General features: G+C 42.2%; 1 protein-coding gene across 5 annotated transcripts in view; it reads left to right on the top strand.

Moving 5' to 3' along the window:
- The window catches only part of axdnd1 (axonemal dynein light chain domain containing 1), a 179,924-nt gene that overhangs the window by 28,212 nt on the left and 124,338 nt on the right, over positions 1-27,374 (top strand). For 4 of the 5 annotated variants that reach the window (XR_015758172.1, XM_043699576.2, XM_043699573.2 and 1 more), the window contains exons 4-6: positions 4,352-4,527; positions 9,671-9,783; positions 19,808-19,928. Coding sequence is in view for 4 of the 5 variants with exons in the window: in XM_043699576.2 (XP_043555511.1) it covers positions 4,352-4,527; positions 9,671-9,783; positions 19,808-19,928 (410 nt within the window). In the remaining variant the exon portion in view is untranslated. The remainder of the gene's footprint in view (positions 1-4,351; positions 4,528-9,670; positions 9,784-19,807; positions 19,929-27,374) is intronic. The other variant, XM_043699575.2, reaches the window with a different exon arrangement.

Consider the following 27,374-nt stretch of genomic DNA (forward strand, 5'->3'; position numbering starts at 1 on the left):
GAGAAAACCACCCTGAGGAACTCTTGGACTGAAATGACTGACTCCAACAACCACAACCATAACCATTTTCCTGTGTGCCAGGTATGACTCCATCCAGTGGAGAGTTTGGCCTCTGATAACCATTGATTCCAGTTTTTCAAGGGATCCTTGATGCTGCACTTAGTTGAATGGCGTCAAGGGCTGTCACTCTCACCCCACTTCTGGAATTGAGCTCTTTTGTCCATGTTTGAACCAAGGCTGTAAAGAGGTCAGGGCTAGGTGGGCCTGGCAGAATCCAAACTGGAAGTCACTGAGCAGGTTATTACTGAGCACGTGCTACTTGATAGCACTGTTGATGACTTTATCACTTTACTGATGGTCAAGAGTAGACTGGGGCTGTAATTGGCTGAGTTGGATTTGTCCTGCTTTTTGCATACAGGCCATATCTGGGCAATTTTCTACATTGTCTGGTCTGGTGGATATCAGTGTACTTGAAGATTTGGCTAGGGGAGCAGCAAGGTCTAGAGCACACATCTTCAGTGCTATTGCTGGAATGTTATCAGGGCCCATAGTCTTTGCAGTGTACAGTGCGTCCGATCATTCGTGATACCAAATGGAGCGAATCGAATTGGCTGAAGACTGGTATTTGTAATGTTGAGGACCACTGGAGAAGACTGAGATGGATCATCCACTCAGCAATTCTGGCTGAAGATTGTTGTGAATGCTTCAGCCTTATCTTTTTGACAATTGTGTTGGGCTCTTCCATCATTGAGGATGAGTTGTTTAATTGTCCACTACCATTTCTGACTGGATGTGGCAGGATTGCAATGCTTAGATCTGATCTATTGGTTGTGGGATCACTTAGCTCTGTTTTATCACTTGCTGCTTATGCAGTTTGGTATGCAGGTTAGGAAGCTTTACCAGCTTGACACATCATTATTAGGTATGCCTGGTGCAGTGCCTGGCATGCCCTACTGCACCTTCCATTGAACTAGGGTTGATTCCTTACTTAATGGAATTGGATGAAAGGAGACATGTGCCAAACCATGAGGTTGCATATTTTGATGGAGTACAATTCTGCTGCTGTTGATAGCCTATAGCACTTCATGGATGCCCGATCTTGAATTGCTCGATTTGTTCAAAGTCTGTCCCATTTAGCACGGTGATAGTGCCACACAATGGATGTTATTTTCAATATGAAGGTGGGATTTTGTCTCCATAAGGATTGTGCGGTGGTCACTCTTACCAATACTGTCATAGATAGATACATCTCCTGCCAGCAGCTTGGTAAGAATGAGGTCAAGTATGTTTTTCCTTCTTGTTGGTTCCCTCACCATCTGCTGCAGACCCCAGTCTAGCAGCTACACACTTTAGGACCTGAACAATTTGATTAATAATGCTGTTGCTGAGCCACTCATGGTGATCGATGTTGAAATCCCCCACTCAGAGTACATTTTGCATATTGGCACCTGCTGCTTCCTCCAAACGTTGTTCAACATGCTGATTCACAAGTGGAAGAGGGAGGGGTATGTAATAATCAGCTGAAGGTTTCCTTCCTCATGTTTAACCTGATGTCATGAAACTTCATAAGGTTCAGAGTCAATGTTGAGGACTCCCAGGGCAAGTATGCCTCCCTCGTGACTGCATACTACTGTGCCGCCACTCTGCTGGCACTGTCTTTGGTTGGTGATGGTGATTTTTGGGACATTGTCTGTAAGGTATGATTCTGTGAATAAGACTATATCCGGCTGTTGCTAAACTAGTCCATGAGACAGCTCTCCCAATTTTGACACTAGCCCCCAGATGTTAGTGAGGATGACTTTGCAGGATCAACAGGACTGTTTCTGCTGTTTTTCTCCAGTGCCTAGGTCAATGCTAGTTGGTCTGGCCATTTTCATTTCTTTGAGATTGATACAACTGAGTGACTAGCCAGGCCGTTTCAGAGGGCAAGCATTCTGAATCAACCACATTGCCATGGGTCTAGATTCACATGTAGGCTAGACCATGCGAAGATGGCAGATTTCCTTCCCTGAAGGATGTTAGTGAGCCAGATAGGATTTTCTGACAATTGACGATGGTTTCATGGTCATTAGAAGATCCTTCATTCAGATTTTTTTTATTGACTACAAATGCCACCATCTGCCATGGGAGGCTTTGAACTTGGGTCTCCAGAACATTACCTGGATTTCTGGCTTAATTGTCTAGCAATAAGGCCGTTGCCTTCCTGTTAAACCTCAATTTTAACACTTCTTGGATTACTAGATTTAGTGGATTACTCAATTTATTATTTACAATTCTGAATTAAACTGAAGTATTGCTATCCTCCTCAAATTTTTTCTACTTGTATGCAGATTTGGAAGTACAAAGGGCATGCATGCACCTCAAGCTATTCTTTGTACTCGAGATAAGATAATAAGTATTGACAGGCAGTTAATCCTGAGACAGGATCACAGCAAAAACAAGATCCCTGTTCTTGAACAACAATGGTTTGCTATTGTAATGTTTCTATTTGTGTACTAGGAATCTAGATTTGGAGACAGGAGTTCACATTCTCCTGTACTGGTTGGGAGATTCTAAGTTAGTTAATTAAATAAATCTGGAACAAAAAAATTTTGGTATCAGTAATAATGATCTTAGAACTACTGGGTTATCGTAAAGCCAGTCTGGTGCACGATTGCAGTTTTGAGAACGAAATCTGCTGCTTTTACCCAGACCTACTGTGATGTTGTTGACTCTTAACTACCTGTGAAATAGTCCAGAAAACTACTTTGTTATTGCAAGATCGCTCCGAAAGCAAACTATTGTACAAATAGGTCATCATCGTATTGCACCAACCTAGAAAACACCAAAGACTAGTCGAGCAACAGTCTGTCCAAGTCACACATATCGGCCAACAGCCAGACTCCACCATCATCAGAATAAATATAAAGGATTGTGAATGCTGGAAATCTGAAACAAAATAGAAAGTGCTGGAGAAACTCTCAGGTCTATCACCAACTGTAGAGAGGTATACAGAGTTGACATTTGTCAGGACTCATCATCAGCTCTGGAAAATCATAGTTTTGGTAGAGCAGACTCATCAGAAATGCCATACATACAGAGGAGTGTGTCACTGGGAGTGCTCAACATTGAAACTAAATTACATTAAGCCTGTGGCATCAGATCAAACATGGGCTGGGAAACCCCTGCTTGTTACCACTTCCACCGGTTGATCTGTATGTCTCCAAGGTGAGGAGCATTAGGAAGAAGCACTGATGGAAGCAAGGACACGAGGTAAGGGAGATGTAATTATCCATCACCAAAAGTGGTTACTGACCAAGTCCTGCAGACAAATGTGCCAAATTGTGCCTATAGTAGACAGTGAGGGTCTCACCAAAAATAATGAACAATTTGATTTTGTTTTCATTGATCTGCCTATTTTAGACGCCTCTGTTCATCACAGTATTGGTAGAAACAACCACTGCTAATTGCTTGTGAAGACATATCTGTCCTCACAATAAGAACACCCACAGTCATTCTGTATGACGCTACCACCATGTGAAATGAGGTAGGTTCATAATAGATTTTAGAGTTCAAAACTGTGCACCCATGAGGCATTGTAGACCATCAGGAGCAGCAGAATTGTATTCTATCACAATCTGTGACCTCATGATCCAGCATATCCTTCACTCTCTCATTGAATCACAAGGCTTGATGGTAATCACTCATGTAGAACTGATCCTACAAAAATATTTATTCATTTACACCATGTTGCTGCTGTCATTGTTCTTAATGCTCACTTCAGAGACAGCAGCACCACCTTGTGGATGGCAATATTGTCTTCACAGTCCAAGCTTCTTGGGTTTTATGCTATTGGCCTTGGGCTGTCAGTGAGCAAATAATTTGGGTGGGTCATTCTCTCCAGTATCATCACAAAGGAGATTTAGCTGTGGGAAACTGTTTCAGTCTGGCTCCTTGAAGTGGTTCTATTAAATGTTGTTACAAAAACAGGTTCTGCACAGTTGCCATCTCCCAGGCAGTTTTAAGAAAAATCCTGATAGGTGAGAGTTTGAGTCATAATTTAGTAGAATACTGTTTTTTATTTAAACCTCAATATGGGTTGACATATCAAGTTCAGCCACATAAATATTTATTCATGCTAACAAAACTCTGGTTAGTTTTGCATGTGAAGGAGTTGAGTGAATTGTTGGCATGGTTCAGCAATAAAGAAGGACCTCTCACTTCAAGCATGTATGCAAATCTGTTTGACAGTCAGCAAGGCATGCCCAGCAGTGATGTTTACTCATTCATTAAGGTTTTATATTGAATGCCCGGTTAATTTGTTTACTGAAAGTGTGTGTAGTTTAATGTTTTTTAAATTCCATCTTTCCAGAAGTACGCAAACTTGAGGATAACCCACAAGTCATTGATCAACTTCCACCAGCATCTCTCCAAAATGATTTCATCCCAGAAGAAATCTTGCTGGCTTTGACGACTGTGACAAATACATGCTGTCGTGATGAATCCATTAGACCACAAATGAAAAGTAAAATTCAAAAAGATCATAAAGTAAGAACAAGACACGTGGAACCAGGAAAAATAGATTTGGGATATCGATTTGTTATGATTTAATTGAAAGAGAGATTATCCCCAAGAGGCTAAATTGCCAAATCCTTCCATTTTTTATGTTCTTAATATTCAAATATTTACAGTCAGTTTAAATTGAGTTTGGGCAGTTTCAGTCTTGGCTTTGTGACAACAGAGCTAACAGTCTAATTCAGCATTAAAAAAAATTAATATACCTCCTTTCCACAACATGGTGTCTTCAGTGGTTAGCACTGCTGCCTTACAACGCCAAGGACCCTGGTTTGATTCCACTCTTGGGTGACTGTGAGGAGGTTAAACATTCACCCTGTTTCTGTGTGGGTTTCCTTCCACAGTCCAGAGATTGGCCATGCTAAATTTCCCGTAGTGTCTGGGAATGTGCAAACTAGGTGGACTACCAATGGAAAATGCAGGATTACAGGAATAAGGAAGGGGGTGGATCCGAGTGGGATGCTCTTCAGGGGGTCAGTGTGGACTCGATGGGCTGAATGGCCTGCTCCCACACTATATGGGGTACTATCATTCAATTTTATGATCACATAAGTAAATACACATAGTTGGCTGTGAAGCATTTTGAGACACCTGGTGGTAATGAAAAGCACCATAAAAACTGAGGTTTACTTGCTTACCTCCCTCTCTCTCACCTGTAAGATTTTAGGATGAGGAATCACAGATTGCCCAAATTAAGCTGATAATTCATGCGCAATTTTAAGGCAGTGTAATAAGAAGTAATAATTGGATATGATTCACATACTGTAAGGAGAAAAACAGGTGAGACGACGATCACTGAGAGGTGAGGTGAGGTCCCTGTGACAGACAGTCAGCATCACTGAGAGGAGTGGCTGAGGTTGGGTCCCTGTGACAGACAGTCAGCATTACCTGAGAGGAGTGGGTGAGGTTGGGTGCCTGTGACAGACAGTCAGCATCACTGAGAGGAAGTGGGTGAGGTGAGGTGGGGTCTCAGTGACAGACAGTCAGCATCACTGAGAAGACTGGGTGAGGTTTGGTCTCTGTGACAGATAGTCTGTATCACTGAGAGGAGTGGGCAAGGTGGGGGTCCCTGTGACAGACAGTCAGCATCACTGAGAGGAGTGGGTGAGGTGGGGTCCCTGTGACAGTCAGTATCACTGAGATGAGTGGGTGAGGTGGGGTCCCTGTGACAGACAGTCAGCATCACCTGAGAGGAGTGGGTGAGGTTGGGTGCCTGTGACAGTCAGTATCACTGAGAAGAGTGGGTGAGGTTGGGTCTCTGTGACAGACAGTCAGCATCACTGAGAGGAGTGGGTGAGGTTGGGTCTCTGTGACAGACAGTCAGCATCATCTAGAGGAGTGGGTGAGGTTGGGTCCCTGTGACAGACAGTCAGCATCACTGAGAGGAGTGGGTGAGGTGGGGTCCCTGTGACAGACAGTCAGCATCACTGAGAGGAGTGGGTGAGGTGGTACCCTGTGACAGACAGTGAGCATCACTGAGAGGAGTGGATGAGGTTGGATCCCTGTGACAGACAGTCAGCATCATTGAGGAGAGTGGGTGAGGTTGGATCCCTTTGACAGATAGCATCACTGAGAGGAGTGGGTGAGGTTGGATCCCTGTGACAGACAGCATCACTGAGAGGAGTGGGTGAGGTGGCACCCTGTGACAACATCACTGAGGAGAGTGGGTGAGGTGGGGTTCCTGTGACAGACAGTCAGCATCACTGAGAGGAGTGGGTGAGGTGGGGTCTGTGTTACAGATAGCATCACTGAGAGGAGTGGGTGAGGTGGCACCCTGTGACAGCATCACTGAGAAGAGTGGGTGAGGTGGGGTCCCTGTGACAGACAGTCAGCATCACTGAGAGGAGTGGCTGAGGTTGGGTCTCTGTGACAGACAGTCAGCATCATCTAGAGGAGTGGGTGAGGTTGGGTGCCTGTGACGGACAGTCAGCATCACTGATGCGAGTGGGTGAGGTAGGTACCTGTGACGGACAGTCAGCATCACTGAGAAGAGTCGCTTTGGTGGGTACCCTGTGAACCAGTCAGCATCACTGAAAGGTAAGAGTGAGGTGAGGTCCCTGTGTTAGCCAGTCAGCATCACTGAGAGAAATGGGGTTCCTGTGACAGACGGTCAGTATTATTGAGGAGGAGCCAGTGAGATGAGAGTTCCTGTGACAAATGGTCAGTATTACTGGGAGGAATGATGTGTGATGGGGTCCCTATAAAAGACAAAAGCATTATTGAATGGGTGAGGTGGGGTCCCTATGACAGACAGTACATGGAGAGAAGCAGTCAGACTGGTGGCAGACCTGAGTGGGAACCAGAACATCAACAAAATAAAATATTTCTAGTTGATACTTAAGTAGGAATAAGAGTAAAATAAAAGCAATGTTTTACATACTATTTGATTGAGGTCTCTGGGTAGTTCATGCCAGTAATGTGCACATTCTGGAATATGTGGGAAAGCCTTGTTATTTTTGTCAGTCTGGATGACAATATAGTGCCTTCAGGTGGTGCAACTTGAGCTTAGTTTTAGAGGTTAACCAGCAGCAGAGGATTATAGTGTGTTCATGAGGCTGAGAGGTTTGTGGATAGCATGGTTCAGGACATGGTCAGGCAGAAAGAAGCGCAGACAGAATGTGAATGGATGACCACCACACAGAATAAGGAGACCAGGCAGGTCTTGGGAGAAATCTCCAAGTGCAACATGTTTGCAGACCGTTTCTTAGCTTTGGAAAAGGTTAAACACAATAGTTTCTGTATGGAGGCTATAGCAGAACCAAGGCTATAGCATTGTGAATGATCCAGCTGATTAATGGTGAAGGGCGATGGTGGTGGGAGACTCGAGTGAATAGAGTAGACAGGTGTGTTTGTGGCCAGGGACATGACTACAGGATGGTATTTTGCTTTGCCAGGAGAAAGGATATCACATAATGGCTACAGAGCATTCTGAAGGTGGAACATGAACAATCGCAGATTGTGGTCCATGTTGTGATGTATAATGTGGGAAAAAAGAGAAGTGAGGTCCTACAAAATTTTAGAGTTGGGTTGGAAATTGAAAAGCAGGATTTCAAAGGTAGTACTCTGTACATTACTCCCAATGTCATTTGGAAGCGAGTGTAGGAATAGAAGGATACAGCAGATGAATGCATGGTGAAAACTATACAAGGCATTCGACAGACCACAGTTGGAATACTGTGAATAGTTTTGTGCATCTTATCTAAAGAAAGGTATACTGGCATTGGAAGCAGTCCAGAGAAGGTTCACTTGGCTAATGCTAGGTATGGAGATATTGTGTTATGAGGAGAGATGGAATAGACAGTGCCTGTATTTATTGTAATAAAGAATAATGAGATGTGGCCTCATTGAAACCTACAAGACTCTTAGGAAACTTGACAATGTAGATGCAAAGTTTGTTTCCCATTGTGGGAGAGTCAAGGACCAGAAGACAAAAATCTCAGAATAAAGGGTTGCACATTCAAGACAGAGATGAGGAAGACTTCTTTCTCTCAGGGTTGTAATTCTGTTGAATTCTGTACCACAGAGGACGATTAAGGCAAAATAAGTATTTTTGAGGCTAAGATACATATTTTTAATCAGTAAGGAAATCTAAGATTATGAGGAAAAGGCAGGAATTGAGGATTATCAGATCATCCATGACCTAATTGAATGGTGGGAAAGACTTGATGGGCTAAATGGTGTATGTCTGCTCTTCTGTCTTATGGCTGGAGAGGTGGTGCAGGATGGAGGGCTTTAGATTCCTGTGGCATTCTGTCAGTTTCTAGGGGAGCTGGGAATTGTACAAATTGGACAGGTGACATCTGAAAGGAACCTCAGCATCCTCTAGGGAGGTTTGCTAATGCCATTGGGGTGAATTTAACCTAGATTAGCAGGGAGCTGGTATTTTGACAAATTGTTCACTGGAGAGAGAAAGAACCTAAAAATGGAATTAGAAGTTAAAATGCAAGTAGGTTTGTTTGCAAGGCTAAATAGAATATATTTTAATGCAAGGAGCCTGAGGAATATGATGGACAAGCTGAAGTCACAGATAGCTTTAATATCATGCTGCCTATGATTAATACTTAGTTGAACAATAGGTAGAATTGTCAGCTTCCAGAATGGGACCAAAACCTGAGAATCCTGGATATGAAGATTTGGATTACTTTTTTAAAAATGCGAAATTGGGAGGGGGCCTTAAAAAGGAAATCAGGAAAGCAAAGATAGTACATGAGAAAGCATTGGCAGGGAGAATAAAGGAAAACTAAAATGAGTTTTCATAATATATAAAAAGCAAGTGAATAGCTCGACAAAGAGTTGGGCCCATTAGGGATCAAAGAGGTAAAATGTGTGTGGACCTGGAAGACATGGGCACAGTCCTCAATAAATATCTTACATTGGTTTTCACAATGAGAAAGGATGGCAATATTGTAGACATCAGGCTGGAGGACCGTGAAATATTAAAAGAAATGATCAAATAGCTAGAAGAGATAGCAGAAGGCTTAGCAGCCTTAAAAATGAATAAATCTGCAGATCCAGATGAGACATATTCCAGGTGGTTGAGGGAGGGAAGGGAGGAGATAGCAGGGACATTGGCAGTAATTGTGAAATTCTCTCTGGCCACAGGTGAGGTGTGTAAGCTTTGAAGGACTATTAACATCGTCCCATTATTAACAAAAGGGAAGAAGGAATCGACAGAAAATTACAGGCCAGTCAGTCTAATCTTGGCGGTGGGGAAGTTATTAGAAAGAACTTTGAGGAATGGAAATCTGCACGTGGAGATCTATAGATTAATTGGGGATAGTCAGCATGGATTTGTTCAGGGAAAGTTGTGTTTAACAAGTTTGAACTTTTTTTTGAGGAAGTAACCAGGAGGATTAATGAGGGTAATGCATTTGATCTGTTTTATATGGCCCTTAACAAGGATTTTGATAAGATTTCTCATGGTCAAGAAAGTAAGAGCCCATTGGATCCAATGCAAAGTGATCGAGGGATGTTTCTGTTAATGGGAGTCGCAGATTTATTAGAAAGAAGTCTTTATGTAAAACTTATTTAAATATCTAAGGGAAAATAAAATACATGTTGTTAGTTATTCTGGTACATTCATTTATTTCTACTCCCAAATGACTCATTTTGTCAGTCTCTGCAGATACACGGCATCCGACCAACTGATCGTGTATGGCATCACCCAGTTCGGAGAAAAAAATTCAAGTACTTGATAGATCAGCCTGTCCAATTGGCTCAAGCTGGAAGGTATGTCTTCATGGTACACAGGTCACACACCTGTTGAGGTGGGGAGGTTTACATGGAATATATTGCACTATATTTGAAGAGTGCAGTGTACTTCACAGATTTATAATGAATTCTTTTTGTGTAAGATTTTGTACCCCTTTAAATTCTGAATGCACACTCTTAACTCAGTGTCAATGTGGAGAAAAATATAAAATTGGCACTTCATAGGTAAATGAAATGTCTTGGATATCAACCATTAAATGGTATTCGGTTTCCCTTGATTATCCGATATTGCCATTGCTTGCAGGCACGGAGTTATTTGTTGTTCTGACTTGACTTTATGGCTTTTCTTGATGCAACCAAGGTTGAATTGTCTGATCTTGCTGGGACTGCATGGTCTTTCTAGTTTGCCTTTTGCCCATAGCTACCTGTATTCTTTGCCATTTTAAGTAAACAACACCACTACTTGAAATTGCTCCTGTTTGCTCTTGCGCATTTTTTCTCAGTCTGTGAATGTGTGGCATTTCCTGAGGCTTGCCTTCAAGATATCCTTGAATTCGAGTCTTGGCTTACCCCTCAGCTGGTTTCCATAAGTACATAATTGCTTTAGGGATTTTATCATCAGTCATACATACTACATTCCCAATATGCCTGATGATGAATGCACAGTTCAATAGTTTTGCTGTTACGTATCTCAGAGCTGGGTACTTTGCTCTCCCATTTGATATATGTGATGTTCCAAATGCATCTCAAGTGGAATTTGCCCAACTGCTCAATTTGTTTGGAGTAGGTAGCCTATGTCTCACAGACATGGAAGAGGTAGATATTACTGCAACACTGCACACCCTCCTCCACAGACCGTCACATAAGCGGACAAATTCTGAGTATGCTTGGTGATTTTATTTGCTGTCTCTATGTCTGTGCAGACATTTCTGGAGATCCTGGATCTGTGAAGTTATCCACAATCTTTAATGTTGTTGTCATTGATTGTTATAGTAGATGACATATAGTCAGAATTTAGTGATGGAGTATCTTTGTATCCTTAAAACTGATGATTAGCCCATATTCATCAGCAATTGGAAAAAATCTGTGATTTTTTTGATGGCTATGTTTACAGGGCACAGCCATTAACAAGGAGAAAGTGAGGACTGTAGATGCTGGAGATCAGAGTAGACAGTGTGGTGCTGATAAAGCATAGCAGGTCAGGCAACATCTGAGGAGCAGGAGAATTGATGTTTCGGGTGTAAGCCCTTCATTAGGAATGAGGACTGTGGGCCGGGGGCTGAGAGATAAATGGGAGGGGGGTGGGGCTGAGAGGAAGGTAACTGGGAATGTTATAGATAGATGAAAGTGCGACTGAAAGTGTTAGGTTGGAGGAGAGGGCTTGTAGAGAGAGGAGGAGAACTTCTACTAGGTTGGCATTCTTGGAAGAAGCTTCAGAGTAAGGTTAAAATCAACTAGGAGAAAATGAGGCTTGTAGAGACAGGACTCACTAACAAACAATAATTCCCATATCATCACCTCTGATACCTTAGTTGAGGATTTCATTCATCTCAGGTTAAAGTGATCACCATCAATGCTGATTTGGATGTATATTCCATCAACAGTTCCAGCCAATACCCCAGGAATCAAAGTAGCAAAGAATATATGGCAGAAAAGGTAGGCCATGACACACCTCTGCTTTACACCACCGGTTTTGCTAAAGGAGCCAAAAGTATTCACCCCAGAGTCAGTGACTCTTGAATCATCCCATCATGAAACTAAACAGATGAATGGCTCTGCTAAGACATCCAAATTTGTCTCAAGACTCTCCACAAGGAATCAGTATTTACTGTTTCAAAATCCTTCAACAAAGGCATTGTAGTATTATGTCAACAAAGAGACAGTGGAGTGCAATGTCTGTACACAGCATTTCTTTTGTATTTGCGAAAAAGTGAAGATCGTATTACAAGTGCTTTTGCCTCTCCTGTGTCAGTTTTACTGTCTGGCAGTACATGTTCTGCTATGTGGCTCATCTGTCTGTTGAATTGAACTTTTGCGAGAATTTTATCAGCTATTGGAAACAATAATTGGTTTCACATAGGTTTTTATCCTTTTCCTTTCTACACGTGAACAATTATGGTATTCTTGAAGTTCTGAGGATTAGTTTGTTGATCTATCATTTTCTGATATAATTTGATATAATTGTGGTTTTTGATGGCTAGCTCCAACCTCCCAGATTTGTAGATTTTTTCTGTGATCCTATTTGAGCCTGGGCTGTGCTTGAAAGTAGAGATTTGTTGGTTTTGTCACTCACCACAGCAAAGTTCCTGTACAAGTATCTACATCTGGGAAAGTCTTGAAGTTTGTCTATAGCTACCCACTTGGAGGGTAAGTCTGGTATACCACTGAGCAGGTGAGTAGCAAATTGAGGGAGGAACAAACAAAATGTTCAGCGCTTCATAAAAGTTCAAGCTGATGAGCATAGGCTTGAAACTGTTGTTGATGCTTGGCCAGCCAGATATGTTGTAGCTCACGTATTGATTTGATTTGATTTTTTTGTAGTCGTGTGTATCTAAGTACAAAGAAGAAGTTTGTTTGTGAGCAGTACAAATAGATCATAGTAAGCAAGGACATACAGATCATAGAATGGTTAGACAGCGTGAGGCATGCAGGTTACACTGCACAGAAGGTACACAAAGCCAGATCAGTATTAACAAGGTCAATATTATTTGAAGTTAGAGTGTCGGTTCATCAGTCTAATAATGGCGGGAAGAAGCTGTTGGCACGTGTATTCAAGCTTCTGTATTTTCTGCCTGACGGAAGAGGTTGTAGGAGAGCAGGATGGGAGGGGTCTGTGGTGATATTGGCAGCCTTTCAGTGGCAATGAGAAGTATAAATGGAGTCCATGGATGGAAGGTTGGCTTCCATGATGATCTGTGCTGTGCACATAATCTTCTGTTGTTTCCTATAGTTCTGAGCAGAGAGGACATATCAGGCAGTTATGCACCTGAATATTAGGCTTTCTATAGTGCATCTGTAAAAGTTGGTGAGGGTCCTTATGGACATGCTGAATTTTCTGAAGAAGAAGAGGCATTGTTGCGCTGCCTTGACCATTGCGTCTATGTGGGAAGTCCAGGACAGGTTGTCGGTTATTGTCACTCTTCGGAACTTTACGCTCACAACTCTCTCAACCTCTGCTGTTGAGGTAGATGAAGGCATGTTCTCCTCTTTCTGCAGTCAATGATCAGTTCTTTGGTTTTGCTGACATTGAGAGAGAGGTTATCATTACACCATGACACCAAGCCCTCTACCTCCTTTCTGTATTCTGACTCATTTTTGTTTGATATCCATTCTGCCATGGTGGTGTCGTCAGCAAACTTGTAGATGGTGTTCATTCGGAATTTGGCTATACAGTCATGGGTGTACAGTGAGTATAAGAGGGGGCTGAGAATGCATCCTTGTGGTGCTCCATAGTTGAGGGTTATCATGGAGAAGATCTTCGGTCTTGAGGTTTTGAGCTCTGTCTGGAGAGGATAATGGTGTTGAAGGCAGAGCTGTAGTCAAGTAGGAGTCTGACTTAGGTATCGTTGTTGTCCAGATGGACCAGGGATGAGTGCAGGGCTAGGGAAATGGCATCCACTGTGGACCTGTTGCAAGTTGTTTTTGTTGCAAGTAGGAATCTCCTACAGTGATTCCTTTGCAATGGACTTTCCAGACATGCTGCAATTTTTCTGTAGAAATTTCTAAATTTCATTATCACTTTCATCCAACCAGTCTGCGTGGTTTGTTTTGTGTTCCCAATTCAAGAACTATTAATTCAAAGATTGACCATGCCATGTCACTTCTTCTCTCAGGTTTTCCTAAGAGGAAAGCTGTATCTCAAGTCTGAGCTTCACGGATGCTTATGGATGGCAGCCTGTGTACATTTAACTACCTTATGGGGAGGGGGAAGGGCAGGGGCAAATGGGCATTGTACTCCTTCAGTTGGGATAGAAGAGTCATTCCTGTCATCTTTAGTGCACTCTGTTCCTCTCACAACCTTGGTAATTATAACACTATTTTATGGTTGTCTGCTGAATGTTGACAAAAATAGCAATCTGTTGCCAGTGTTTAGACCTGGGGTTCATCCAAGTATTTTTGTACTTTGCATTCTGTCTGGAGATGATGTTGGTGGCTGACATCATTCTAGCATGTTCAAAGACTCAGGAGAGTTGTTCCATTTCTCAGGACACCATCCAAAGGTAAATAGTCAGTTCTTATCCTTCAACTGAAGTGCCCCATCACATTGAGCTCATCCTAAGGTGGAGCATTTGCAGTTGTTCAGTGCAGATCTTCTGAATTTGTCCTTGATAATCTCAGGAGTATTCGTTGTTGGAGCATGTGCTTTGATGACTGTTATTCACAAGAGCTTGAATGGAGTGATGAGGTGATTGTTTATGCATTGAAAGAGAGTATCCAAATTTATTGCAATGTGTGTGCCCATCATGAATGTGTCTGCTAAACATTCAAGAAAGTATACATCCACAAATACATTTGTTTGCTTGTTTATTCCATTTCATTATTTGTTAACCAGTGAATAAAATGTCAGGATTCAGTTAGGACAGTAACAAACTGTGCTTCGTTATCACCCATAGCTAAAATACTTTACAGTGAGGACGAAGAACAGTGAATACTAAGGAGAAAAGAAGGTGTTAGGTGTAGATCTAATTATGATGAAAGAGATTTTGAGATTTTTGGAAGTGGGGACAGAGGCAACAAGGCGGACGCAATTTAAGAAATTGTTCTAAGAGTCAGTACACTACTTGTGAAACAGAGAAAATTAGTCATGTTCAGTCACGGTGTAGATTGGGCACAAACAAGGGAATAAAAATGTAAGTAAGGCACATACGGTTAGAGGACACCAGTAGACTAGATTGAATGATGAAGAGGTTTGACAGTGAGGTTGAGGCTGAAGATCTCGACCCATGGGAGGGTCTTTCGGTTCCATGATCGGTCAAAAGAACACTAGTAATTCGGTCTGGTTATTACGGCCAGGCTCAGGTTGTCCAGCAACACAGACATTAAACATTTCTGTGTTCCTAAGAGAAAGCTGCGCAAATGGCTTAAAACAAAGACAATTTTTATACTGTTTTTGAAAAATAGTACAGCCTTAATTACAGAGCAAATCCAATAAAATTTAATAAAATGACATTATAGACATAAGGTTAAGCCAATGATATTTCCTGGGAACTAACTTTGTTTTGCACATTTTATCTCTTGGCACATGTGTCTCCAAGGTTAGCTTGAATGGTTAGTAATGTCCTATCTAGCTTAGTTAATTCCATACTGTGAAGGAAGGATTGTCCACTAATCTTTGGTTCAGTTAGTTCAGAAATGCCGTTTTTATCAGGGTTAAAAGCCATTTTAAACAGAATTGTCAATTTGCAACCTATAAACCATTTTGTTATGTTACTTTATGTTACTTGCATTAAGAAGCCATTTTGTGGTTAGTAAGGGCATGTATTAAATAGTTGCTCCTGACGAACAGCCTAAATCCAGATTTTAGACCCTCATCTCCCCACTTTGGTCATTCCATGACCACACCATAGGATGTGAGGGCATAGATTAGATCAGTCCAATTGAATGGATGCCAGAGACTGCCATACTTCTCCTTCATCAGGGAGGAAGTAGGGGGTAGACAATTGCACCTCCTCATCATCATTTGAATGGAAAAGAAGCATTTCTGTGGGGGAGCCGATGCTGTCAATGGAAATTAGTAGCTTAGCAATAATACATTTAACAATAGCAATGCCGGCAAAAAGGCCAACTAAAACAATGCCAGCATACATCGCTATATTTATCAGTCAGTTGTACCATGAGCCAAAACCCCAATCTCCCCATCCTGTGCCTTCTGTCATTCGACTGACGAAGATGCGGATGTTAACTACATGCCTGGTAGTATTCTTAGTGAGGTCAGTGACTCCCATGGTACAGTTGCCTTTGACATGGTGCAAACCCAACCCTCTCTTGTGAGCAGGTAGTTGAGGGTGTACCGCTTTTGTTGGGAAAATAGGCGCAATTCTGAAAGCATATCCTTAATTCCTGCCAGGGCAGCAGCCGTCTCATTGCCCATGAGGGTGAGACCGCAAATGAGATGACTTCAGTTTTGGTGGCTAATAATTCCTGTAGACTCTCCTAAGGAAAAAGTCCTAAGAAATGCGTACCCCACAGACTGAGCATTAATGGTGCCCAAAGCCTTAGCATTCCTCCAATGTGCACAGAACTCAGGTGAGACTGAATGTTTGACAGGGAAATCCCAATCCCATTCCCGGGTAATTGGACAAGGAACAGTAGTCAGGAAAAGTGTCCCTACAGCTACAGCACAGGGAGTACTGAGAGTACCTATTTCACTAAGGACAAGGAGTTTAGTTGTTTTATCTTGATAGAAAAAATAGTAACCAGGTTTAGTATAGATAATGGAGGGAGTTTCCCAGGAAGAAGCAGGCCTGTCTTTGTGACTTCCCTGAACATATGGGTAGTCTATGGCTGCAAAGTACGGCTGTCCGGAGTGCTTGAGGTGAAAGCTGTTCAATAGAAAGAGGTGGGTCTTTCGGTAAGAGATACGGTTATTGTTCCAGAATGGTTCCTTCATCCCACAATTGGGAAAATGTGGGTGCTGTTCGGAGTCTCATAGTGAAGATGGCTGCTATTACCCATGCCACAAAGGGCCTGAATACCAACGATCACTTTCACGTACGTGCACCCCCATCCCTTAACATAGTAACAATTGGGATAGGCTACTGTGGAGTTTTTAGAAGAAGTCCATAAGCAACTAGCAGATGGGGATAGGTAATCGTCAAAAGAAATATTATGTCCGGTAAATGCTTTAAAAGCGTTCCATTCCTCCGTTGGGATTCGGGAGAGGGAAAGTGGTCAAAGAGTCTTTTGCTGACGTAAGAGTGTAATGGATCACTTCATCCTGGCCGAATATTTTATTATGACTCTGAAGAAACAGATTGTTACTGAAAGATAACATTTCCCCCTTTTCTCTTTTGTGGTGTGCCAATGTAGACCTATTTGAATAGGGGCAAAGCTTACCAGGGCTGCCCATAGCACAACTGAAATCAAACTGGCACACAACACGCTGACAGGACAAAGACCATTGAGACTTGTCCTGTAAATCTTCTTGATGCAGTTGACCAATGTAACAGTCTTTCTTGGTAATTTTCCATGCATTGAAGGAATCAATCTCTCGGCACACAAGGAAGACCCACCTCTTTCTATTGAACAGCTTTCACCTCAAGCACTCCGGACAGCCGTACTTTGCAGCCATAGACTACCCATATGTTCAAGGAAGTCACAAAGACATCTTTTCGGCAGAAATGGTACACAGTCTCTGGTTGCTCAGGATCACACTGGTAAACATTCCCTTCTTGAGCACCAATGCTGGCGATGATGAGTCCATATAGCAAGGTAAATTCAATCTTCATCATCTCCCCCCTTGCAAGGGGCTCGTCTGATGACCTTGAAATAATGGAGGAGTCCGGCAACTTTATCAGCAGTAGGGTTGGTAAGGACAACCTGGAAGGGCCCCTCCCATCGAGGTTGGAGGCCGCGGCTTGTCCATTGTAATAGAGTATAAACCATTCCCTCCTTGTCCAAGTGTGTACAAAATGAACATAATGAACTAATATAGGCAGTAGCAAAGAAGGAACACAAACTTGTCCAGCAGGGGTCACCCACTTTTGGTTTGAGCATTGAGGGAATACCCCATTTGAGGCCATAGTTAGTGTTCTTCAGCAGGGAGTTTCCACTGTGATTGCTGTACCGTACTCAAGTCTGGCACACCCGTCTTTATACTGTGTCTAACCGGGTTTTGTTGGGGACCCAATGAGACCAGAGGTTTGGGGTGTAAGGCTGCCGGCTTTGCAGTTGCATCCGCCTGCCCACTACTTTGGAAACTGAATCAGTTTCTTCAGCGTGAGCCGAACATCTTGATAACTGCCAAATTGATTGGACAAAACAGAATTACGAGAACGCTGCCCCATGGGGGTTAAAAATCCTCTATGTTCCCACAAGCCTCCAAAATTGTGCATCACACCAAGAGCACACCAAAGAGTCAGTGTATATGTCGATTCCCCATGTTAGCTCCAAGGTAACATTAAAGATACATCACTCCCCAGTGGCTACATTTCCACATTTCCATAGCTGCTTAACCAAGTGTGCGAGAATTGTGTCACTGGCCAGCTTTCTTCTGTTTAACACGACAAAAGCAGCAGCCACCCTCTATATTTCATAAACAAAGAACAAACATCAAAACAAAACAGAACAAACACAAAGCAGCAAAGCAAGACAAGAAAAGCCATTCAGATACAACGGAGAAGATAATCTTGACATAAAACTTTCACTAATCAGTAACCTGACAACAAACAACAAGACTAATGATTTCTGCAAAGCATTGTCAACATTCTAAAACCCTGACAGTTTTGTTTTAATAAATCACGATACTTCTTTATTTTGTCTTTCACAGGACAATTTAAGAATCAATTTAGACAGCACCAATTTGACCGAATCAGAGTCTCCTGACTCTGTGCTCAGGTCCCCAGCCTTTAGTAGAAGTCCCCAACTCCATAAAGGTCCTCGACCTTCTCCCTTTTTAGGGTCCTCAACTCTATTCAGATCTCCGATCCGCCTCCCAACTCTGTACTCAGGTCCCCAACCTTTTAGGTGGAGTCCCCAATTCCGTAAATGTCCTCGACCTTTTCTTTTCTCTTTACTTTCTTTCCCCTTTTATTAGGGTCCCTGACCCTATTCTTACCAAGACTGATTCTCTTCAGGCTGGACTGAGATGATAGACAGCGAGAGGTCAAGTCAACCACTACTTGAATGAAAGGAAAACCAGACGGATATGAAATACTCACATCTTAGTGGCTGATTCCTCAACATTCAATACTGGAGGACACAAAGCTCTTACACCACTGTCCACAATCGTCTGTAACAAATCCGAGTCATGGCACCAGATGAAGATCTCAACCCACGGAGGGGTTTCTTGGTTCCGCAATCGGCCAACAGAACACCAGTAATTCGGTCTGGTTCTGCAAGATTTCACACTTTATTATAATAGCCAGGCTCAGGTTGTCCCAGCAACATTGAGGTTAAATGCTTCTGTGTTCCTAGGAGAAAGCTGCGCAAATGGCTTAAAACAAAGACAATTTTTATACTGTTTTTGAAAAATAGTACAGCCTTAATTACAGAGCTAATCCAATAAAATGACATTATAGACATAAGGTTAAGCCAATGATATTTCCTGGGAACTAACTTTGTTTTGCACATTTTATCTCTTGGCACATGTGTCTCCAAGGTTAGCTCGGATGGTTAGTAATGTCTTATCTAGCTTAGTTAATTCCATACTGTGAAGGAAGGATTGTCCACTAATCTTTGGTTCAGTCAGTTCAGGAATGCAGCTTTTATCAGGGTTAAAAGCCATTTATAACAGAATTGTCAATTTGCAGCCTAGAAGCCATTTTGTTATGTTACTTTATATTACTTGCATTAAAAAGCCATTTTGTTGTTAGTAAGGGTATGTATTAAATGATTGCTCTTGACAATAACCTAAATCCAGATTTTAGATGCTCAAGGCCACTTACGACAATGCATTCAGCACAAGAGCTAATGGAACCTGGAAAATATACATGTATTTTAATGAGAAAATGGCCTTGGAATTCTGAAATATGAGCATTTAATGTTACAACAACATCCGTGGCATTTGAAATATTGTGAACATGGGAGCAAGAAGCAGCACTAATATGTTAACTAATTGTCAGAAAGAATTTAAAACTCTTTTTCGGGTGATGGGTCTGATTGGCTAGGCCAGAGTTTATTGTCCTGTTGACCCTGCTCATTTCATATATGTGTAAAAATCATATAATTAAATATTTTACTTGTACTTTTTGTTCCTGCCTCAGCACAGGGACGATAACATTTTATTATTATTTATTTAAAATTAGGTGTATTTGGTTTTATTTCCTTTGTGACATTTTGATAATTGTGTAATGATTTTCACTGTTCCCAATCTTATTTGCAGAGATATCTCATTTTTGTGTGATGCTGTATATTCCCAATGTTCTGAAGAGTCAGTACCTCCTGTGTCAGTAACCATGGACAAGAGCGCAGTCCGGGCTCAACTTGAAAAACAACCTGTTATCGTGAGTCAATTTGACATGTTTAGATATCAGATGGTTTAGTGGCAAAGTCTGTTACATTTTGTTTTCAGTCAACATTGTTTAAATATTTCAGCACAGTGTGACACTAATGCAATTTTAATTCAGTTTTGGAATTGTCAAATAAAACTTACTGATGGTAGGAACAGAAGTTATATTTGAGGCCTTTACTTGTAATAAATGTCACTACATAAACAAAGGACTGTCAGTTAAAAGAGGATATCCTCCCTTATTGAGACTTTTGAAAGACACCTTTGAAAAGGTTACTGGAATATTGACACCATACTTGAAATTAGTTTTGCGCATTTGCAGCCATTATTATGACATTATTATATTTCAGAGTTTTCTTTTTAAGCAGATTTCTTTTTCTTGTGGCAGTCAGTCTTCTGTCAATATTTTACAAGAGGTCTAACTTGATTGAGCAAAGTTCTATTCAGTAACGTTGATATATCTCTAGTATCCACCGTGTCGATCATCAAGTACACCAGTCGAAGCTCTCTTTTGAGTAGCTAAGTCAATTTCAGAGGTCCAGGAATAAGGACTATGCTAATAAACAAAATGTTTAACTCGACAATGTTTAACTCGACAAATATCTAATTTAGTGAGAGCTGGTTAAGAATCTTGAATGATATGTTAACTACTGAGGTGTTAGTGGGGGAGCATTTTGGGGCCAGCGATCATAATTCTATTCGATTTAAAATAGTGATGGAAAAGGATAGACCAGATCTAAATTGGAGAAAGACCAATTTTGATGGTATTTAATAAGAACTTTCAAAAGCTGATTGGGGGCAGATGTTCGCAGGTAAAGGGACGGCTGGAAAATGGGAAGCCTTCAGAAATGAGATAACAAGAATCCAGAGAAAGTATATTCCTGTCAGAGTGAAAGGGTAGGCTGCTAGGTATAGGGAATGCTGGATGACTAAAGAAATTGAAGGTTTGGTTAAGAAAAAGAAAGAAGCATATGTCAGGTATAGACAGGATAGATCAAGTGAATCCTTAGAAGAGTATAAGGGCAGTAGGAGTATACTTCAGAAGGAAATCAGGAGGATAAAAGGGGACGTGAGATAGCTTTGGCAAATAGGGTTAAGGAGAATCCAAAGGGTTTTTACAAATACATTAAGAACCAAAGCGTATCTAGGGAGAGAATAGGGCCCCTCAAAGAATTGCAAGGCGCCCTTTGTGTGCAGCCGCAGAAAATGGCGGAGATACTAAACGAGTATTTTGCATCAGTATTTACTGTGGAAAAGGATATGGAAGAAATAGACTGTAGGGAAATAGATAGTGACACCTTGCAAAATGTTCATATTACAGAAGAGGAAGTGCTGGACGTCTTGAAATGCATAAAGGTGGATAAATCCCCAAGACCTGATCAGGTGTACCCGAGAACCCTATGGGAATCTAGAGAAGTGATTGCTGGGCCTCTTGCTGAGACATTTGTATCATCGATAGTGACAGGTGAGGTGCTGGAAGACTGGAGGTTGGTTAACGTGATGCCGCTGTTTAGGAAGGGTGATAAAGACAAGCCAGGGAACTATAAACCAGTGAGCCTGACCTCGGTGGTGGGCAAGTTGTTGGAGGGAATCCTGAGGGACAGGATGTACATGTATTTGGAAAGGCAAGGACTGATTCAGGATAGTCCACATTGCTTTGTGCGTGGGAAATCATGTCTCACAAACTTGATTGAGTTTTTTTTGAAGAAGCAACAAAGAGGATTGATGAGGGCAGAGCAGGAGATGTGATCTATATGGACTTCAGTAAGGCGTTTGACAAGGTTCCCTATGGGAGACGGGTTAGCAAGGTTAGATCTCAGGGAGAATTAGCCATTTGGATACACAACTGGCTCAAAGGTAGAAGAGAGAGGATGGTGGTGGAGGGTTGTTTTTCAGACTGGAGGCCTGTGACCAGTGGAGTGCCACAAGGAGTGGTGCTGGGCCCTCTACTTTTTGTCATTTACATAAATGATTTGGATGCGAGCATAAGAGGTACAGTTAGTAAGTTTGTAGATGACACCACAATTGGAGGTGTAGTGTACAGCAAAGAAAGTTACCTCAGATTACAACAGGATCTTGACCAGATGGGCCAATGGGCTGAGAAGTGGCGGATGGCGTTTAATTCAGATAAATTGTGGGCGGCACGGTGGCACAGTGGTTAGCACTGCTGCCTCACAGCGCCAGAGACCCGGGTTCAATTCCCGACTCAGGCGACTGACTGTGTGGAGTTTGCACGTTCTCCCCGTGTCTGCGTGGGTTTCCTCCGGGTGCTCCGGTTTCCTCCCACAGTCCAAAGATGTGCAGGTTAGGTGAATTGGCCATGCTAAATTGCCCTTAGTGTTAGGTAATAAGGGGTAAATGTAGGGGTATGGGTGGGTTGCGCTTCGGCGGGTCGGTGTGGACTTGTTGGGCCGAAGGGCCTGTTTCCACACTGTAAGTAATCTAATCTAATCTAATCTAAAAAAATGTGAAGTGCTGCATTTTGGGAAAGCAAATCTTAGCAGGACTTATACACTTAATGGTAAGGACATAGGGGATGTTGCTGAACAAAGAGACCTAGGAGTGCAGGTTCATAGCTCCTTGAAAGTGGAGTCGCAGGTAGATAGGATAGTGAAGAAGGCGTTTGGTATGCTTTCTTTTATTGGTCAGAGTATTGAGCACAGGAGTTGGGAGGTCATGTTGCGGCTGTACAGGACATTGGTTAGGCCACTGTTGGAATATTGCATGCAGTTCTGGTCTCCTTCCTATCGGAAAGATATTGTGAAACTTGAAAGGGTTCAGAAAAGATTTACAAGGATGTTGCCAGGGTTGGAGGATTTGAGCTATAGGGAGAGGCTGAACAGGCTGGGGCTGTTTTCCGTGAAGCCTCTATAAGGCTGAGGGGTGACCTTATAGAGGTTTACAAAATTATAGGGGCATGGATAGGATAAATAGACAAAGTCTTTTCCCTGGGTGCGGGGTGTCAGAACTAGAGGGCGTAGGTTTAGGGTGAGAGGGGAAAGATATAAAAGAGATCTAAGGGGCAACGTCTTCACGCAGAGGGTGATGCGTGTATGGAATGAGTTGTCAGAGGAAGTGGTGGAGGCTGGTACAATTGCAACATTTAAAAGGCATTTGGATGGGTATATGATTCAAAAGGTTTTGGAGGGATATGGGCTGCATGCTGGCAGGTGGGACTAAATTGGGTTGGGATATCTGGTCGGCGTGGACAGGTTGGACCGAAGAGTCTGTTTCCATGCTGTACATTTCTATGACTCTATGGCTCTACTGATGCTTCGACAAATTAAGTTCCAGTTTAAAATGATACAGTTACAGATTTCAGTGTTTTTGTCTAATGAAGGGCTAAAATTATTCAATTCATAGAACATAGAAATATAGAAGGTAGGAGCAGGAGGAGGTCATTTGGCCTTGCAAATCTGCTCCGCTTTTTATTGGGATCATGGATTATCCAACCCAATAACCTAATCTTGCTTTCTCCCCACAACTTGTGGTCCCAGTAGCTCCAAGTGCAATATCTAGCCATCTCTTGAATACACTCAATATTTGACATCGACTACCTCCTGTGGCAATGAATTCCACAGATCCACCACTCTTTGGGTGAAGAAATGTCTCCTCATCTCCATCCTAAATGGTCCAGCCCAAGTCCTCAGACTGTGACGCCTGGTTCTGGATGCACGCACCATTGGGAATATTTTCTCTGCATCTATCCTGTCTAGTCCTATTAGAATTTGATAAGTCTCTATGAGATCCTCCCCTCACCCGGCTGAACTCCAGTGAAAACAATCCTAACCTAGTCAATTTCGATTCTACGTCAGTCTCGCAACCTCAGGATTAGCCTGGTAAACCTTTGCTGCTCTCCCTCAAGAGCATCCTTCCTCAGAAAAGGAGACCTAAACTGCACACTATATTCTAGGTGCTGTTTCACCAAGCACCTATATAACTGCAACTACACATTCCTGCTCCTGTACTTGAAACCTCTCGCAATGAAGACCAACATACCATTTGCCTTCTTTACCGCCTGCTGCACCTGCATACCTACCTTCAGCAACTGGTGTATAAGGACACCCAGGTCCTCCTGCACACTCCCTTCTTCCAATTTACAGCCATTCAGGTAATCTATCTTCTTGTTTTTGCTTCCAAAGTGAACAACCTTGAGTTTCTCCAAATTATACTGCATCTGCCATTGATTTGCCTACTCACCCAACCTGTCCAGATCATGCTGAAGCATCTGTGCATCCTTGTCACAGTTCACCCTCCCACCCAACTTGGTATCAGCTGCAAACTTTGAGATGTTACACATTGTTCCCTCAACCAAATTATTAATATATATTGTGAATAGCTGGGGTGCTAGCACCAAACCCTGTGGCACCCCACTAGTTACTGCCTACCAATTTGAAAAGGACCCATTACTGTTTGTTTCCTCTCTGCCAACGAGTTTTCTATACTTCTCAATATACTTCCCCAATCCCATGTGCTTTAACCTTGCACAATAATCTCTTATGTGGGACTTTGTCAAACACTTTCTGAAATTCCAAATATCCTACATCGACTGGCTCTCCCTTGTCAACATTACTAGTTACATCTTCATAGAATTCCAACAGATTGTCAAGCATGATTCCCCCTTCATAAATCCATACTGACTCTATCAGATGTTCACACTGCTTTCTAAATGGTCCGCTATAAAGTCCGTGATAATGGATTCGAGAACTTTCTCCACTACCAATGTTAGACTTACTGGTCTATAATTCCCCAGTTTCTCTTTACCTCCCTTTTTGAATATTGGAGTAATATTAGCTACACTCAAATTTGCAGGGACATATATATTCTGGGATTCAATTATCTGGCCCTGGGATTTATAGCCTTCAATTCCCTCAATTTTCCCAGCATCATTTCTCTACTAATGTTGTTCTCTCTCAGTTCTTCCCTCTCACTAAATCTTGCATTCTCCAACATTTCTGGTATCCAATTTGTGTCCTCTTTTGTGAAACCAGAGCTAAAATATGTATTCAGTTACTCAGGCATTTGTTCCCTATTATACATTCCTCCATTTCTGTCTGTAGGGGACCTACACTTATCTTCACTAATCTCTTTCTCTTCATGTACCTATAGAAACTCCTAGTGACAGTCTTTATGCTCCCTGCAAGCTTACTTTTGTACTGTATTTCCCCTTCTTAATCAATCCCTTGGTTCCTTCTTTACTGAATGTTAAACAGCTCCTCTTCCTCAGACCTATTGTTTTTCTTAGAGTGGTGCTGGAAAAGCACAGCAGTTCAGGCAGCATCCGAGGAGCAGTAAAATCGACATTTAGGGCAAAATCCGTTCACCAGGAATACAGGCAGAGTTCCTGAAGGGTGGAAAGATAAATGAGAGGAGAGTGGGGGTGGGGAGAAAGTAGCATTGAGTACAATAGCTGAGTGGGGGAGGGGATGAAGGTGATAGGTCAGGGAGGAGGGTGGCGTGGATAGGTGGAAAGGAAGATAGGCAGGTAGGACAAGTCATGGGGACAGTGCTGAGCTGGAAGTTTGGAGCTGGGGTGAGGTGGGGGAAGGGGAAATGAGGAAACTGTTGAAGTCCATATTGATGCCCTGGGGTTTCCTCATTTCCCCTTCCCCCACCTCACCCCAGTTCCAAACTTCCAGCTCGGCACTGTCCCAATGACTTGTTTTACCTGCCTATCTTCCTTTCCACCTATCCACTCCAGCCTCCTCCCTGACCTATCACCTTCATCCCCTCCCACATTCACCTATTGTACTCTATGCTACTTTCTCCCCACCCCCACCCTCCTCTCATTTATCTTTCCACCCTTCAGGCACTCTGCCTGTATTCCTGATGAAGGGATTTTGCTTGAAATGTCGATTTTACTGCTACTCGGATGCTGCCTGAACTGCAGTGTTTTTCCAGCACCACTCTACTCTAAACTCTGTTTTCCAGCATCTGCAGTCATTGTTTTTACCTATTGTTTTTCTTGGCCAATCTGTAAGCATCTTCCTTGGATCGGATACTATCTGTAATTTTCATTGTAATCAATGGATTGACCCTCTTGCCCATTTTGCTTTTGTGCTAAACAGGAATAAATGATTGTTGCAGTATCTCCATGCATTCCTTGAATATTTGCCATTGCCTATCCACTGTCATCCCTTTAAGAAACTCTCCCCAACCTATCAAGGCCAACTCATGCCACACATCTTCGTTGTTTCCTTTATTGAGATTCAGCACCCTAGTCTCCAAATCAACTATCTCACTCTCCAACCTGACAAAAAATTACATCAGGTTATGGTTGCTTAACCCCAAAAGGTCTCACACAGCTAAATTGGCAATGGTTCCCTTCTCATTACACAGTACCCAATTCAAAAACAAACACCTTAGGGATTTATTCAGCCACATATTTGTTTAGCAGTTTCACTCCACATCCCTTTTGATGATTCAGAGAGGTTGGTGGAACTCGTCACAACTAAGATTGTACCTCAAAGGCAGAAAGTTGTAAGGCAAGGACAATGTTATTGGTTTGAGATATCTTTTATGTAATGTTTGTGCTCTGAGATTTTGAGCACATATTGATTAATTAATGCTGACTTTGAGAACTATTGAACTGAGATTTAATGTGCAAAATCATGTGGGTTGAGAATGGATGAGAGATTTAAACTAGGGAAATTGGCAGCACACCAGAAATCTGTTGCAACAACTTGACATTTACATTTAACTGCAATATGTTAAGCTTGGTATGAGCAATCCCCTCAGTAGAGAAGAATTTTCACTTTTAGTGTTGAATGTTAACCCTCCAGACAGCCAGGCAAGAAAGGATAGAACTGGAACCTTGTATTTATCCCTTATAACCTTGGAGGGTAGAGTGCCACGTGGATAAGGAGCCAAGTGGACACACTTGTACAGGAGTTGTTGGTTCCTATGGCAGAGAAAGTGGATCGTCTGGCAACAAGGCATGAGGGAAACATGTTTCAGGGTATGGGTTGATGTTGAGTTTCAGCTCCAGATTTTCATATCCCAGAATGGTGAAAAATGGTATCAGGTCAGGATTTAGGGAGACTGTAAGGGGTCTGGGAGGAGTGTAGTTGGGATGTCAGCTTCATAGTTATTTAAGAATTTAACTAGGTTTTTAATAGGCTAACTTTTCCTGAGTAACAATTGTCATGAAGTTGAAGGCATGTACTGTACTTTTAAGAGAGAGAAAATGCTGTTCTGAACTGAGAGATTATAAGTACCTGTGTATCTGATGAGATGGCAGTCCCAGAGTGTACTGGAAAATTTAAAATATGTAACATTTGGCTGTGAAATGGATACCTGAGTTTTAGTTGCTGTTTTGACAACAATTCGAATTTAACCAATCAGTTTAAATTGTGCCCCAGGATATTAAAACCCAAACAAGTTTGAATTTACTGTTTTATCAACATTGAACCAATAAGAGGACCTGGTGTTGAGAGGGGTA

This window comes from Chiloscyllium plagiosum, unplaced genomic scaffold (assembly GCF_037043375.1).
Source record: "Chiloscyllium plagiosum isolate Xiang-an unplaced genomic scaffold, Cpla_swu_hap1 HiC_scaffold_9, whole genome shotgun sequence".
In the NCBI taxonomy this organism is placed as follows: Eukaryota; Metazoa; Chordata; class Chondrichthyes; order Orectolobiformes; family Hemiscylliidae; genus Chiloscyllium; species Chiloscyllium plagiosum.